The 17,466-nt window shown below is 36.1% G+C and overlaps 1 protein-coding gene across 1 annotated transcript in view; it reads right to left on the minus strand.

Moving 5' to 3' along the window:
* Positions 1-17,466, minus strand: part of THSD7A (thrombospondin type 1 domain containing 7A) — a 191,866-nt gene that overhangs the window by 93,156 nt on the left and 81,244 nt on the right. Inside the window, exons 3-5 of the mRNA XM_005153055.3 lie at positions 7,323-7,571; positions 5,593-5,774; positions 3,734-3,802 (exon numbers count right to left, since the gene is read on the minus strand). Coding sequence (XP_005153112.2) covers positions 3,734-3,802; positions 5,593-5,774; positions 7,323-7,571 — 500 coding nt within the window. The remainder of the gene's footprint in view (positions 1-3,733; positions 3,803-5,592; positions 5,775-7,322; positions 7,572-17,466) is intronic.

Genomic DNA, 17,466 nt, shown 5'->3' on the forward strand with positions numbered 1-17,466 from the left:
ATTTTAGTGGGTTTTTCATTCTAAAGACCTTCAAGTGCATACTCAGCAGTAAGATTTGTGCAGTAACAGCATTAGTTCAAGAAAGTTTTAGACACATATATGTTTTGCATATAATATAAATATATATATACATAATATATTTAAAATAATTAAAACAAGACAAATGAAAGTATTATCAAACTGAAAAAAACAACAACAAAAAAAACCACATGAAGGCAGATTATTCTATTATTTAAGGATCAATAAGCCCTTGAACAGACCAAAATCACCCTTCTTCCATACTTCACTCTTGAATTCCCAGCTTACACAGAAAATAGGTGCCAGAGTAAGACACAAAACTCTAAACCAAAATGTACCATTTCATTATAAGCAAGATTTTAATTCTTTTACATAATATAGACTTGACAAATTATTACATTGAGCAGAGAATAACTGCTAGAAGACAAACTTAAGTCTGCCATATTAATTCACTTTGGTGGACTGAAGAGATGTGATTCTTTAACTTAAAACACTCTCATCCTATTCCCTCAGAATTTTTTTTCACAGGAAATATACTTATTAATTTACTGCCACCACTACAGATAATCTCTTTTGATTGAAAGAGCTCTCTGATGAAACATATTCTGAAATAAGTTCAGAATACGGCAAAATATCCACCTGAAAGATGAGATTAATAACCACAGATAAAACATTAAACATTAGGCTGTAAAAGTATGGTCACATTTGTAGATAGATATCTGTCTTTACATTCAGACTTTAAAGTAGATGGTCTATCCAGTTACAGAAGAATCAGTAAATTCTCACTTTCTAAGGGGGAAAGGAAATGGAAAAAATCATCACCCTATTCTGGTTTCCCATGCTGCCTCGTTTGGCATGGTTTTACACTCTGTTACTCCACATAATGAAAGCATGAAGATGGCAGAAAGTCATTCAACATTACTGCCTCCAGATCATCAATCTCTTAACACAAAATAATACAAGGATAAACATGCCAAAATTTGCATAATGCTATGCTCGCATTAAATTTTATGACAGAACATTGAATTTTACAGTATGTTTGACATGAGCACCTAATGTGCATGATAATCATCATAATATGCATATCTTGTGTAGAGCATGGATATAAACAAACATAATTTGCCTGTAACTGAATTTGTATTGAATAGTTTCTAATTAAAAAAAAAAAAGAAAAAACAAATGAAAAAAAAAGCCCAGTAAGTAATTGCTAAACATACTTTTTTAACCTTGATTTAATCAGGGAATTGCTAAAGTGAGACAGTTGAAATTAAGGGTCAATTACATCCCTGAGACACAGCCTTTCTTCAGGGAACAAAGTGTTCTGTGAATTCCTGTGAAGGAATGCTGTGCTTCATTTCCAGCCTGCATCAGAATAAAGCATTTACCATCACACTAGTTCATGGGATGTTCCTCAGAAAAATAACAAAGACCTTTCATCAAGAAGCTTTAAGGAGCAGATTTTCATATCACGCACAGGACACTCCATGTCTCAACCAGATTTTTTTGAAGAGTCTGCAATAGAAGGTACTACTGTAGTGCTGTTGGAATCCATTTGGCTTCAATCTAAATGTGTGATGGTCCTGAAATTAATTTTGAAATATGAGGAACTGTGATTGTGCGTGGCTTTAAAGAGGGTGACTTAAGTAACAGGAACACTCTCTCAGTTTTTTGGAGGTATCTGTCCAGTAAGAATTCCAGGTCTTGTCAGCAAAAATTTTTAAATAAACTTACCATAAAACTACTGAAAACATCTGCCTTTTCCACCACTCATTAGAGTGCAGGAGAAAAAATTAAGTACTTTAGGAACAGGTAAATGGTACCAATAAACCTCTCAATATATCAAAATGTTTCTGAAATGCTGCTCTTAGAAGATAAGTGATGTACAACTGTCTGCTACCGTATCTGTTACATACTGCTTTTAAAACAAAACAATTCAGCAGTAGGACAGACGAGTTATATTCCACATCATTAAAAGATATTTATATCATTGAACACTCAGAGCACATTTCACCCAGAATTACTCAGAATTCTTTCTTTGAGATGACAGCAAAATAAGAAAACTTGCCTGGGTATCTTATGAATATCTCGCTCCCATACATTTAAATGTATTTCTTTCATAATCAAAAAAGTATAAATGACCTCAGCTTTTACTGCTTATTGTTTAGCAAAGATACTTTGAGAGAAGAGGATGCTGGATGCAGAAATTTACAGTTTAAAACCTTGTCTTATCTCTGTGCTTTCATACTTTCTTGTGGCAGCAGTAAAGATTGTTCTTTATTCCTTGGCAGTGATACTGAATGCTGATAAGAGTGCATGCAGTATTACAAGCTGTGTCGAATTTGACCAACTCAGAGGCCAAAAGTTGAAAGAAAAGTGAATGCATTTTGATAATCTCTCTTTCTCCTTCAGTCTAACTAAAACATTACTGAGTTTTGAATGAATTTCAGGTTTGAGGTAGTGACCTAAAAACTAAAATGAAATTCAATCACCCTGTCCACAATTCATCTACTATATTTAGAAATTTTATCTGAATATATTTTATACACAAATGACTGCATTTGAAAAAGAATCAAAAACCCCACCCACAGTTCAGATACATTTGCTACATTTATTGAGGTTTTAACCCATTCTTCTCCAGGAACTCTCAAAAGACTAGTGCCCAGTAATGACCAGACTAGCAAAGAGACTGAATTTGTACATGGCTGCACCAGAATAAGAAGACACAATTTCATAGTCCTAGTCATTTGCCACACAGGTTTCACAGCAAACAGAAGGAAATTTCTTAAACTGAAATGCTCTCACTCAAAAAAAATAAGAAAAACCCAAGCCCAAAACACATTATGACCAACAGCGAAGGAACACACACTGTTCCCTCATTTTCTGTAATGATGAATCACCCAAAACCAGCACATAATTCAGGACCTGATCCTATAAGCAACTGTACAACTCCATGCATGTAAGCAGTCCCTCTGTGTTTAACAGGGCATTGAATATACGTTCGCAGACATAGAATAAAATTTCACTAATAAAGGAACTTTCACCCTATTATTGTTCTACATCAAGGGCTTTAAAGGTACTTGGAAAGAGATGATACAACCTACCTCATAGATTTACTTTCTTCTGAAGTACTTACTTTCTTCTAATTTCATGACTAAACCAATTAAATAGGTGAAGATGAAACAATTTAAGTCAGTGGCAAGTAAATGGCAAAATGACAGTGGCCTCCAGGAATCTGGATTGTTAGCTGCCTAATTACTACACCTAATGCTCCCTCTTCTTCCTCAAGTCTAATTTTATGAATTCTGACAGGAGATAATATAGACCCGGATGGTTCAGCTAAGTATTAAAAGTTAAAATTCTTACTTGAGCCCTAACTCAGTGTTTTAAATCTGCAAAAAAGAGCAGCTGTGATGAATGCAATGAAGCAATTCCCAGTGTTCAGAGTGGAGAGGAAAATCAGTCACTTGTTAAAATGTCTCAGTAGCAAGAGCAGGGAACTGGCCTAGCTGTCTCATGAGTTTCATTAGTTTGAGTTTAGACCTGCCACTTTCAAACTGATCTGAAATTTCCTGAGAATGTACAAATCCATCAAACTATCTCATAGCTACATAACCACATTATGCACATACAGCCAACATAGTTCCTCTGAAAGGGATGGTGCCTCCTTTGCATGCTTCTGATTGAAAGGCCAGGTCAGAGGCCTTAATTTACCTACCTGTTATTTCAAAAGTGATCGATAGCAGAGGTGCAGCACTAGCCTTCGACTTGCTCTGTGACTGACTTTCTGAAATAACAGGGAAACGCCACTGTGAGTATATGAGAATGGAGGTCTTCGAAGCAGCCTTATCAAGACAGCATTCACTACAACCAACAGCAAACTACACTGAAATAAAGGCGTTTCCCCACAGCTAAAACTGGTAGGTGTCTCCCCTGGCTTTCTCCCATCCTCAAATTACTCATAGTTTCCAAATTATACTTGCTTTAGAGGCACTGATTTGTTCGTTCCTAGAAGGCCCCTGAGAGCAGCTCTTACCCATACTAAATCCAGGATGGGAGAGGAAAGAGGGAGGATGTAGGGAGAGACAGCTTTTCTGAAGATCTGTCCCCTAATATGGAAACATCCCAGAGCTCCTTTTTAAACTACAACCCACTTCACCCCTACTTTGAGCTCCTGAAATTGTTCTCATGTTTATGCATTCAAAGACTAGTTACATTTTAATCAGCTTTCCAGGGCCTGCAGAGATTACCTCCTGATGGGTTCCGTGTATTCCTGTCACAGTCTGATAAGAGCAGATTTCACACCCGCCTAAGCTGGCGAGACATCACAGCCTACCAAAATCCTAATCATCATTCTGAACAGTAAGCTGCCACTGATTTTATTGTTACATCTCCTTAGCTGGAAGGCTTTACTCCTTTACTTCTTCACTGGGTTATCTAAACTTTGTTCCACAGAGGAGGTTTACTAAAAGCCCCTGGGCAGCTGATTTGCATTATATGAAGAGGCTTGGAAGCTGCTTCTTTAATAAATACAGATGCGGGCCCATGAGTACACAAGTCACACCTTATTGATCCAAAGTCACACTGAAATGGATGTTGGCATTAGTATTTCTCACAGACTCTATCTCTATGACAAGTTTGAGAGTATCCTTAACCTATAGCAGAAACCTCAGTAGCCTGCAGTCTGATCAGCTATGCTCTAAATGTTGTATCACGTAACTTGCATAATGATAATACTTTTCCTGAAGTATGCGGCTGTATATTAATAATAATGTGTGCTTGTATGAAACAGCTACTGAAGATAAAATTTAATAATGCAAGCTAAATGCATTTACTAATTTCTAGATCTCCAGTGCTGCACTAATATGCAGAAGTAAACATTACATAAAATACTCAAGTGTTATTCTTAAGTACATACGTTACCAAAAGTATTAAAGATTTCATCTTCTAAGCTATCCTCTCTTTGCTTAAGTTGCTGTACATGCTGTAAGAGTGACAGGGAATAATCTCTCTTTCAGTTAGGGAAACAAACCCATGAAATTATATTGGCTTGAAGTCCTGAAAGCAGCTTATAAACTTGACTGAATCAAAAAAGAGAATAAGAAAATAAATAATAATTAATAATAATAATCCCCAAGAGTTAAATCTGATCATATTTTTGCATATTTCTATATCAGGCTTACATGACAGAATTGACATATTCCATCTGCACATCAAACCACACAAGTTCACCACCCAGCTTAAGGACACACAGGAAATTTATAGTAGAGGAAGAAACAGAATCAAGGATTTCCAACCCACCTTCTCAAGCTCATTCTTATTGAGATATATCCTTCACATAAGACAATATTTTTCAATAGATATTAAGAAGTAGTAATTTTTAGCTAAGAATCAATATTTGTAGCATAGAGAATACAATTTCTGCCACTACAATTAAGTATTTTCATCTGAACAAGAAAATAACAGAAACCTGCAGAGTAAAAAGGCACTGATGATAGAAGACAATGGCTGTTGAGCTCTGGAATGCTGAAGTGCTCTGATTTCACACTAATGTAAATGGAAGTGAATCAAATTTACCTTCTTTTTCCTTGAGGGTATTTAAATAGGAGAGAAGATTTTCATTAGCTTGCACACAGTACACTTCCCGCGTTTGAACACCACCTCCGCACAGTGCCGTCTGATTTCCTCGCCTCTTGTCCTGCTGGCTAAGGAGAGGATCAACACGGCATTCTGTCCACTCCGTGGTGCGCCAACCATACCTGGATCAAAATCAGTTAACTTGGTCTTCAGAAATCATGAAGCCATTTTATACAGCATTAAGTTACAAAAGCTGAAACACCTTAACAGCTTCATTAATTTCCTAAAAAACCTGAGCCCCAAAATTTCCTGTACACAGGGATGCATTAAGTCTTATATTTTATGTGGGTTGAAACTTTTTCTCTGTTATTTCACTTTTGAAATCATTACTTTTTAGAAAGATCTTTTAAATTCCTGAAACATACTGCACACATAAATATTTTACTGAAAGGAAGAAAAGCTTGATATACAGAGACATATAGTCCATGTTCAGACAAGCTAGCTTTCAATATTGTGACTCTCGGCATTTGTTTAGAGCTAGACAGATCATATGAACCAAAGCCAAAATATCAAAAGAAGTGTGCATGCTGAGAAACACAAGACACAGAAAAGGGGAAAAAAACCCACAAACACCCTCCCAAACAACCCCAAAGCTTCTTCATCTTTGATAAGGTACAAAGAAGTTTCTCCAGAAAATCAAGGGAAAACTATAATTGTATTTTTTTATTATTATTTCAGAAAAACCTTTCAGTAAGTTCCTTTTTCACTATTAAGAGAAAGATGGCTATGCAATACTGAGGCATCCCTGCTGTGTACTGATGAATGAGAAGCTGTGAGCTTTGTAATCAGTGAACACACAGGGAAGATCTGTGACTCCTAGTTAAAACCCAGTCAGGATTACAAACTGCAAGAAATGCCACAGAATTCTCTACCCAACAAGTCCTTTAAGGCTAAATCAAGCAAACTGCTTTCTAATGTGGCTGGAGATGGGGAAATATGACATTTCAACTCTTAAATGAAAAATATGTACTACAGCCTAAGATGCTTAACATCAAATTCCCCAGACTCTCTTCTCAGTCTGATAAAGAAAAAGCACAGTTGTGACTTAACTTTTAATCTCGATTAGTTGAAAAGGATTACAGCAATCTCTTGAATCAAAAAGTGCTTGCTGTCATTTCTCCTAACTTTAAACATAGTTAATTTATTTACTGTTACTGTTAGCCTCTCCCACTTGCCATTTGGGGCCCAGTTTTGCCTTTGTTAAGCTGAATACAAGTTTCACTAAAAAAGTCTGTTTGTGAAATAGATGTTTATCACTTCTTTCCTATGTTCAGCATTTTGTCTGCAAATATACAAGTGCTCCAGAAAGTAATGATCCTGGTAGAAATGTTATGCAGGGAAACGATGACTAACAAATTAATACAATTAATTTATTATGGTCTTGACTGAGCCAGCATATCCACAAATGTTCTTTTTCAAAAGTTAACATTAATGAAAAAATACACATTTGTTATTTCTCCTGTATTTAGAGAAGGAAGTGATTTCATTATAATGGCAGCTATTTGTAGACCTCAGGCTTTTGAGAAGAGCACCGAATAAGCAAAGGATAAAATAAAATCAAACTTATTATTTATTTAATAATTACTTGGTTGATATTCCATCATAAGCCCTGTGCACTTAATTGAAATTCTTTGTTTTAATATAGGGAGAACTGAAAAAAGCCAACTTACGTAATGCATGGTGCCACACCATCTCCTTGAGAAACACACTCCTCTGTTTCTTCTAGTTGTGGGCATTCACTTTCACTGCCAATAGGGAGTTGTTTAATGGTCCGTGATCTTGTACGATTCCCTTTAGGGGTAGTCATGTCAAAGCAGGTTTTGGAGCAGGGTGTCCATTCTGACCACTCTGACACCTGGCACTCCTTCGTGATCACACAGGACTGGAACGTAATGGGCAACTTGTCTTGTTTGCAGAAGCTGCAATAAGAGAGCATTACAATTTTCAGCACACATATTCAGAGTCAGTCACGAACTCCTACAGAAAAGTGATGTCCACTGCAACGTGCAAAGTCAGTAAATATTTGTAAAGTTGTTAAATTCCAGTCCACATATATTTAATCTCCAAAAGTCAGGCAAAAGGGTTTTAGGTTAAAGTGATTCAAAACCATTATGTAAGATTTGTTAGAATTAGAAATGACCAGTATTGCCATATCTGTGATCAAAATTAAAACAAGTCTTCATACATATCTAGAAGTCCAAAGAGGAAATAATTTTCACCACTCACCTTTTATTTTTAGGTATATTCAATCATTTTTCTTGAAATAAAAGGAAAGTGAAGGATCAAAAACAGATATGGCTATACAGTGCTTTGAACACAACCAAGTGCTCTATGTCTTCTTCTCATTTCCAGACTACAGATTGCTTAAAAATGCAATGTCAAATATACTGAATACTTGGTCACTGATAATTTGCTTTGTTAATAGCTCTATATTGCCACAGTGATGCCTCACGGTCTAAAAGGGGAACATCTCATTCAAATAGAGCTTTCCCTGCTACATTGAATCCATGGCCTTAAATTCCTGCTTCTCATGAAGGCTGTCATTTAATTTCCATTCTCCATTCGATTGCTTCATTCACATAGTCAGCAAGATATTCTCCCTCTAAGTGCCTCTGCATTTTTAAATGGCATATTGCGACTAGAAACCAACATTTCTATTCTAAAGCTTGAGTCACAATAGGATAATGAGCAATACAGAATCTAAACTACAATTAAAGTGATCATAACTTTAACTTTTTATTATAATTACAACATAAATATATCTATTGTGTCTGTTTTGGAATAAAATTCTCATTTCTGAAGTAAACAGGCAGGATAAAGATTTACTGGCACTGCAGCTGGCACAATAAAACATTCTGTTCCATATCAGTCCTATAAAAAACACAACAAAGGCTCATTTTTTTCCTTGTAATAGAATACAAAATAATACAGAACAATGAATATTTACAACAATTTTGTTGCTATAAAAAATTTTGCCCTACTCATATATGCAACATAATGTTGAACTGCTGTTAACAATATTTTGTAATACTAGAAGCACTGATACTTGATGAGGCTAATAGGAGATTCAAGAACACATTTCTATCCACAAGAGACAGTACAACTATATAACTTGCTAACAGAAGATCCTGGATGTGGAGACAGACAGTATCAGCAGGTTCACAAAGAGGTTAGATGAATTTGTGGGCAATAGACCTGCATATTGATACTAAAATGATTAGGCAGTCATATACTAGCCACCATTCCTAATACACTGACTTTGTATACCAGAAATATAAAAAGGGAGTAGACTGCAAAAGGCAGCCAGGCTTCATATGCTTGGTCTTTAAATAGAATTTTCCTTTACCAGTGCTGGAGACAATAGACTGGAGACACTGCTGGGCTTGACAAAACATAGGAGATTACTCAGTGGGGGATTTCTTACATCCTTATTATGTGAAAGGTAAGGGGGTATGGGAGAAACCATAACACATGATAGACAACATTTATTCTGCTTAAAGACAGAAACTATGCAGTGTTTGGGGTGAAAAACACTCAAAGCTTTTCAGAACACTACTCTTTAATAATGGAGTCTTTTCACCTTCATGTAGCCCCATCTGGCACAGGACTACAGTACTGTCAAATTCAATATAGCACTTTCTGTACCTTTGACAGAACATATAGACTCATTTATCCCACAAAGACACACATTTTAATGACTGGAAAAAAAGATCTATTCCTTATGGATTCTAACATGGGCAGTATTTGCAAATCATTCTGGAGAACAGATGACATATCATCACCTCCCAAGTTCCTTTCCAAAGTGACTCCTTTGAGAGCAGAAAACACCAGGCTTTTCACTCATATTGTGACTGAAGCCAAGTTTAATTACAGGCACATATTGCCATGGAACACAGACAAAATTGCCACCACAAAGCAGCTTCAGTGCGGAGTGAAGAGATCAATTAATGTGTAATACTCTATCACCTTTTATGTGCTTCAGAACTAATCTGGGAGACATGCTACACAAGAATGACTAATATTCATTCTCAGAACTTGTTTTACTAAATAAATTAAAAAATCTTTCTTCAATGAAGCTACTTTCAACCTGCCTCTGTCCCCTAATTGTCATTAGCCCTAAAGGTGTCCCTGACTGTCACTGCCTGTGATTCCCACACAGGTCCATGTAGAAATTGTTTCCTTCCCTGGTAAGTGAAACCTCCACCACAACACAAAGGGGTGCAAGTTATTTAGGGTGAGTGATACATAAGAGAAAGGAGACCTTGAGATGCAATTGAGCTCAAATCACTGAACTTACCACTAAAAAAAAAAAAAAGGAATATTTGGAGCTAGTTAAATTGCAAAAGAATTTTTTATCACAAATTTTCTGAACAAATGGAAAAAAAATGGAAAAAAAAATCGAGCCCATGTCCTGAAGGGAAAAAAAAAAAAAGGTTTTTCTAAACCCATAATTGAAAATAAACTCTTTAATAGAAAGTTTTCAACCAACTCCATTAAAAATCAAGGCCATCCCTGCAAACTAATTATATTTCTTTATTTTCAAAGACCATTTAGCAGTCTTCCCTTTATAGACCTTATAGCAGTCTTCCAGTACCTAAAAGCGGCCTACAAGAAAGCTGGAGAGGGACTTTTTACAGGGCCTTATGATAAGGCAAGGTGATGGCTTTAAACTGACAGATGGTAGATTTAGATATTTGAAACAAATTCCTTACTGTGAGGGTGGTGAGGCACAGGCACAGGTTGCCCAGAGAAGCTGTGAATGCCCCAGCCCTAGCAAGTGTTCAAGATCAGGTTGGACAAGGCTTTGAGCAACCTGGTCTGGTGGAAGGTGCCCCTGTCCATGGCAGGGGAGGTGGAACTAGTTGGAACTAAATGATCTTTAGGGTCCCTTCCAAACCTCACCATTCTATGATTCTATGATCCCTGAAAGATTAAAATAGATCCCAGGCACTTACAAGTCAAGTAAACCAACAGGCATTACTGCAGCTTTAGGTAACAAATTTTCATTTCACAGATCCTTAAACTCCAATTGCTCCATAGGTAAAAATGCCTCTTGAAGTTTCTTGCTTTTCAGTTCCCCTGTAATCCTGAATGCCATAATGCTGAATTCTTCCTCTGGGTCATGACGTAAAATGTTTTTTAAAATTTAGACATAGATTTGTTGACAGGACTTGGATGAAGAGTTATTTGGTCAATGGCATAGATTCAGCAGGCTGCCACTTCATGCTCATTTTACTTTTTATTAAAACCTGATGTTGATATAGCTTATATAATTATAATGGTAATTTTTTCTTTTTTGTTATTAATTATTTCCATATGTGGGCATGAAGAAGACCCAATAATAACTGTACCATGTTAATAAACCCATTATTTATTTATGATCATTGACACAATTAAAGTGTTAAAGCATGTTAAAAGTATGTTAAATCATGCCTCACTTCCAATATTTACTTATAAAATTAATCATTTTAAAATTAAGTATAAACCTCTTAAGATCTTGTAACTAGAACATAAATAACACTAGGGAGATAAACAAGAGGCAAAGTGAGTTATCCATTTTTTTTTTGCTTGCTTATTAAAACCATGCACTACTTGCAGTATTACATAAATAGACAAATAACCAATACTGTTGTAACTCACCAGCAAACAATCTCTTTACTGTTATACATAGTCATATTATTTTTTGTGAGAGGGCAGAGACAGTTGCAATTAGCCGAAGAAGTGTCAGACAGGAAAATTAGCTGCTGTTTGTTCTTTTAATACACAGTTTTCTTTAAACAAGTTGAGGAAACTAATGGCAAATGGCCATTATCAAGAGTTTTCCCTCATGTTTTCCAACATAGTTGATTCTATGATTCTGTGCTGCAGGGAGCAGATGTGTTTCATTCTAGGTCAAGCAGGGACTAGGGAAGCATCACATTTAAACTCCCAGTATCACAAATATTTATAAGCAAGACCCAGTCAAAACTCTCCAGATAAGTAAATGATTATGGAAGTGCTTCAATCTCTTTGAAGGTAATAAAGTACCTTCCAGAGCAGATTACAAATCCTTTCCCTCACTACCACCTTTCCCTATCCCAAGTGCATGTACACCTGTTACCTGCAACTAAAACAATCTACACTTAATTTCATGCTGCATCTCTATGTATCCCCCTCTCCCAGAAAATTTTTGAAACAATGAATTTGATGTTTCAAAGCCCCCTCTCATGTTTCAAAGATGTTTTTTCTTCCTTTTTACTCTTGACACCTTTAAAAACTTTATCTAACCAAGAGAAAGAGATGTTTCTCACGCCTTTCAGTGAAGATTACTATATATAAAGAGATATTCATAATTAAACATACTAATACTGAATTGTATCAAAATTCAGTAATGCTGGAAATTACATATGACACTTAAAAAGTTCAGCATATGTACTACATTAGCTGAGAAGGTCTGTCACATTTCCTTCAGAAGTCTGATCCTAGAAACTCCATAGATTGATTCCAAATTGAAATCTGGGAATGTCTGTTACACAAACTAGTGTCTTCTGTGTGTTACAGATGCGATCTGAAAAAACAGTTTAATCAAAGCTTAATTTCATGTAAATCACTCCCTACTTTTTGATGGACTTATGCACCTGACTTAGTTACCCAAAGTTGGATGAATCTTCTCACAAGAGAAAAAGTAAATGGGCACAGAAGAAATCAGAAGATAAAAATAGATAGTTAATATGATACTGCACAATCCACTGGTAATTCTGCATCAAAATTTTCCATGCCCTGTGTACCTTCAGTAACATTTAAGTATACACTATATGCAAAGTTAGCCATTCAGGAAGTGCAGGGAGTACACAAATAAGTCCTCACTATCAGTCTATACAGTTCTAACCGGATGATTCCTTGGAAAGCTCAAAGAAATCTATATTACTTGTGTTAAAATGCTGTTATAAGTCAACAGAGCAGACTGGATACAAGAAGAGGTAGCACAGGGATAACATGTAAAGTCTGCAGGAATGTGCTCTCAACTATTAAGCACACTCAAATAACAGTGTCCTGAGTGTCAAGTCTTTTGGCAGGGAAGAGTGCATTATACAATATGAAGCAATGCTGTAGTTTGAGAAAGTACCATTTCAGACAATAGACAGATAATAGTGGGGACCTCAAGCTTAAGGTATAAGCACATCTAAGCACAAAAATGACATAGTGGAAAGAGAAAGCAATTCCAAGCAAAATAAAACATCACAGGAGATGAATGATCCCTGTTGCTACTAAGCCAACATCAAACCTATTCCTCAACCTCAAAAACTTAGATTAAATAAACAAAATAAAGAAAAAGGCAGTGATGGTTCAAAGGGCAAAATACAGAGCATAATTGCTGCTCAGTCTCTTGTGGACATGTGTGGGTAGGAATTTGTGTTTACACACGTTCCATAGCCCCATGTTTGCTCTTACAGCAATAAATAAAAAATAAGTATTACTTCGGATAGAAAAGTTTCCCCTGAGGATTTCAAAGCAATTTATGGGATAATTAAGGCTACAGTCACATAGAGAGTGAAGCTCGAGGTATACGCCTGGAGCAGATAGCATCATAGTACCTTTGTACAAATGAGTAAGCTGTGCAGCTGAAAGCAGTCTCTTCTTTGGAAGATGAGCTTTTTAATGTGTGATAGAATTAGACCAGTCAAGAGGTAAAACAAATTTTTCTGAAGCATCCTGAATTTCTATTTGAGAGTGAATCCTGATTTTAATTAAATAAAAAAACCCCAAAAACTGGATAACTTGATTTTATATCCTAATTTCTGTTTCAAATTAATCTTTTAAATTGCATAAAAAAGTCATGGTAAAGATCATTGAAATTTCTTCCTCAATAAGCTCAATCAGGAAAAAAGTTCTGGGTTTTTTTTTAATTATAATTTTTCCAGTAGATAAAGCCATGCATACTGCATGCATAAACCAAATGTCTGGTAATGACTGATCATGAGACTTATCTTTAAATTTATGATGAACGAATAGGAAAAATATACAGGTTTTAAAAAAGGGAACAGGATCCATTTCATTCTGTGCTATACATAACTTACTCATACAACTAAGATTTTGTACTTTTGATGGTGTTTCTCCCATGCCATATTGGACTGATGACCAGAAAGAAGAGTTAATGAGAAAACATGAACAGCAACATAAGAATGGGTGAATGGTTCCAACTAATAATCCATTCATTCTCATACCTGCCTTGGCAGTAGCAAATGACAGACAAAAGTGGAAAGATGGCATGTATTTTGTCACACTTTCCCAACATCCCTTTCAGTTTTCCAGCAAACTGTGGCTTAAAGATTTCCTAAAAATAAGTTGCGTATTTGCAGTGAAGAGTCCTTTATAGAGTTTTCCTCCATGAATTAGTATAAATGCTTTCTGAACACAGATAAGATTTCTGCATTTACATCATCTTGGAAACAATGAATTACACAACTTTTTTGCTCACCACTAGCTGTAGATAGATGGTTTTGCTTTTACATTGTTCTGTTAATTTCATTTTCTGGCTTCAGGCCTTGAATAACCATGCTCTTGATCACTTTCTCTGTAGCATTTCTGAGCTTAGAGACTTCTAAGAGCTGTCTCCTCAACTGCTTATTTGCTAGGTTCAAGAGTTTACCTTGACTTAGTCTCATTGTATTTGATCACAGTTATACCCTGCAATTACAGATCCTTTTTATTGCATGTGCAACTTTGAGATGTAAAACTGGCCTGGATTTGTGGGCTGTTCGACATTCTGAGGACACTTCCAAAGTATCTGCTCATTACCATCTGTACAATTTAGAAGTTAATGGAAATACAAGTCCATGTATCCAATGCATTAAGGAGACACAATTCTAAAACCGAATTTGATGCTTTTTCTAATACAGCTGCTCTTCATGGTCAAATGTAACACAGCTCCAATGTGAGGTTTGCAATTTAAATCTAGATTTGTACAGTGAAGAATGTCTTTTCCAAATAATTCAATCAATTCACCCAGTTCTTCTATTTAACAAGAAATACTGTTTACTAGTTTTACCTATAACGTAAAGTAATAAAGCCCAATTGACAAGGTTAATGCAAGACAAACAGTCTCTTTAATAATTTCTGCCTGCACTATTATGTTATATTTTCTCAATTTCTTCACCATTATCAACATTCAGCTTTGCTAGAGTTTTTTAACAACATTTTCACAGCTATTGTTCCTTATTTTAATTCATACTCCTTATTTTAATTCACATTCATTCTCCAGGAATTCTGATATATTTACCTTTTTCTCTAGCTGATTTCCCATTTGATTACATACAGGTATTTCCATTGTTCTGCAACTAATAACATGGCAATGGTTCAGGAGGGAGACTGATGCCAACATAAACTTTTGGTACTCACAGGAAACAAAAGCCATGGGTCAGATCTGGACTGAAAAGGACTTTAGTGGAGTTCACCTGCAAAATAAAAACTATGATCTTTTAAGCCTGTATCAGTATTTGATGTGGTAGTGCATTATGTCCACAGGCTCTTCATTCCTGTGACTCTAAAGTTCCTTGTAGCAGCACCTACAGGTCTGCCCAGGCTGCTCCAGTTCTGGCACGGCCAATCTCGTGTGAAAAGCAAACACTCCCGTATCTTACCATTCTCATGAGGGCTCAGTGTCAGAGCAGGCATAAACAAGACACGCTCAACTACATTGTCAGACACCACACAAAAAACTAGGAAGAAATGGCATTCTTACTTGTCTCTCATACTATATAGAAGGATTAGATACCACATGCTCTTCATGATCAGGAAGGGCTGTGGGATCAGAACCCACTCTCTGCTGAGGAGCTCAATCCCAGTACCCTTTGAGAAGAAAATCTATCATTCTTTTTGAAGATTACTCCATTTTCAGAAGAAAATACAAGCTCTGCTTGTATTCCAAAGCAAACTCCAACATGTTTTGAACACCCAAGATTGAATGAATGAATTAAAAACTTGAGAGGAGTGAAGAAAATATAACCAAAATCTAAAGTGACTGCCTGGAAAGAAACCCATATTGAGTGTGATATAAGGAGGTTCAGCAGTTCAGCAGGGAGAGGGAGCTGCCTCTGAAGGCTTCAGATCAAAGCACAGTCAACATGCTAAAGAAATCCAGAATCCTCCAATGGGTTTTAAAGTAGCTTTATCCAAATAATAAGAAAAGCAAAGGCTACCTGGCAGATAAAAGAAATCACAGTGGGCTCCCTCAGAGCAGAATAATTTAACCATTTCCTGGCCTTGAATGTCCTGCACACCATCAGGAATCTCCCACAACCAGCTGTATCACCAGGAACAATGAAAGTCTCTTGGAATTCTTGCTGATCTCAAGACATTACACATCATTGAACACTATTAACAAAATGGTTTTCAACCAGTCACAAGATAAAAACTATTGATATGCAAGTCCATTTGACCAAACAAATTTGTCTGCAGGAAGGCTTTGAACAGTGACAAATTGCTTAGAGAATACAAAACTGTTAGTTTAGCACTTGAAAACCAAAATTACATGCACAAACACCAGTACGTAGAAGTAATCTTGTAGAGGCTACATTTTTGACTGAGGGGAAAACGAAAGCTAGAGGAAACTTTTGGAAAAGAATCAGAAAGTAAATTTGTGATTCAAAAAAGTAACAATTAAAAACCCCACAAAAACAAACTACTAAGCTGGATAAACAGGATGTTGTTGCAAGACATCCTATGGCCATGAATGCACACTGATCCAGCTCCCAAAGAATCCTTAGAACAATAAAGAAATTAAAGCAGGATTTGAATACAAGCACATTTTACTTTTCTCAGTAGAGAGAAAATCAGTAGATTGCTTAAGGTTTGTTTAAATCTCAGTAGATTGCTAAAAGAAATGAGAGACTCTGAGGAACACTTTCCAAACACTGCATCTGCTTCTCGCAACTGTAACCTCACAGTGAAGGGGTAAGACATGTACCACACTGCTCATTAGCATCGCATCCTGGAAAAGCTCAGGCCTACACTGCTGGGCAATCAGACTGCTTGTGGACAGTCCCACAGCCTAGATCCTCATACCCTCTAAAAGAACTACCTTGCAGAAGTAACCTGATCAGGTCAAAAGGTAAAATCATGTGTGCCATTTTCCATGGCAACCTCGAATGATCATTCTACTGATAAAGAGACCTGAGTAAACCCAGTAATATTCATGCAGAATATAAATCCTTCATGTTCTTTGGGACTAAATCCAGATGTTAACATTGCATGTGTAGGATCTCCTTGCTCTGTATCTGACTACCACGGAACGTTAAAAGATGGTCCCTATGAGTACAGGTCATTTTGGAGTTAACATATGGAGGCAAGCATCAAGTACAATATCTCAGTGTACTGCAATATGGTATTTATCTTCTATACAGTGTTCTCAGACTTCATACAGCTTGCTGGATGCATTAACCTCTAAAGGAAAACAATCAAATTAACTTTATGTCATTCCTAGCTTAAAGGTACAGCTGGATTTTGAAGAAAACTACTCAATTTTCAAAAGAAAAAAAAAGAGAGAAAAAATTGTTTATTACAAATAAAACTAAATTTAAAAAATAATTCTGTTTAGGGAACAAGTACTATACAACAGAAATAGCAGGAAGGTGGTTTAAATCCAGAATTTAGATAATTCCCATGAGTTACTCTGAAGATATAAAATGTAATTTCTAAGGTCTAGTCATCTTTGAGAGTTTCAGTTTATGGTTAGTACATGCTTATTTCTTTAAAGAAGTCAGTGAAAATACACTGTCTGTATTTTTTCCTAATGGCAAATGTAGCGAATATCTATCCCTCATGACATAGTGCTGA

Source organism: Melopsittacus undulatus, chromosome 1 (assembly GCF_012275295.1).
Source record: "Melopsittacus undulatus isolate bMelUnd1 chromosome 1, bMelUnd1.mat.Z, whole genome shotgun sequence".
In the NCBI taxonomy this organism is placed as follows: domain Eukaryota; kingdom Metazoa; phylum Chordata; class Aves; order Psittaciformes; family Psittaculidae; genus Melopsittacus; species Melopsittacus undulatus.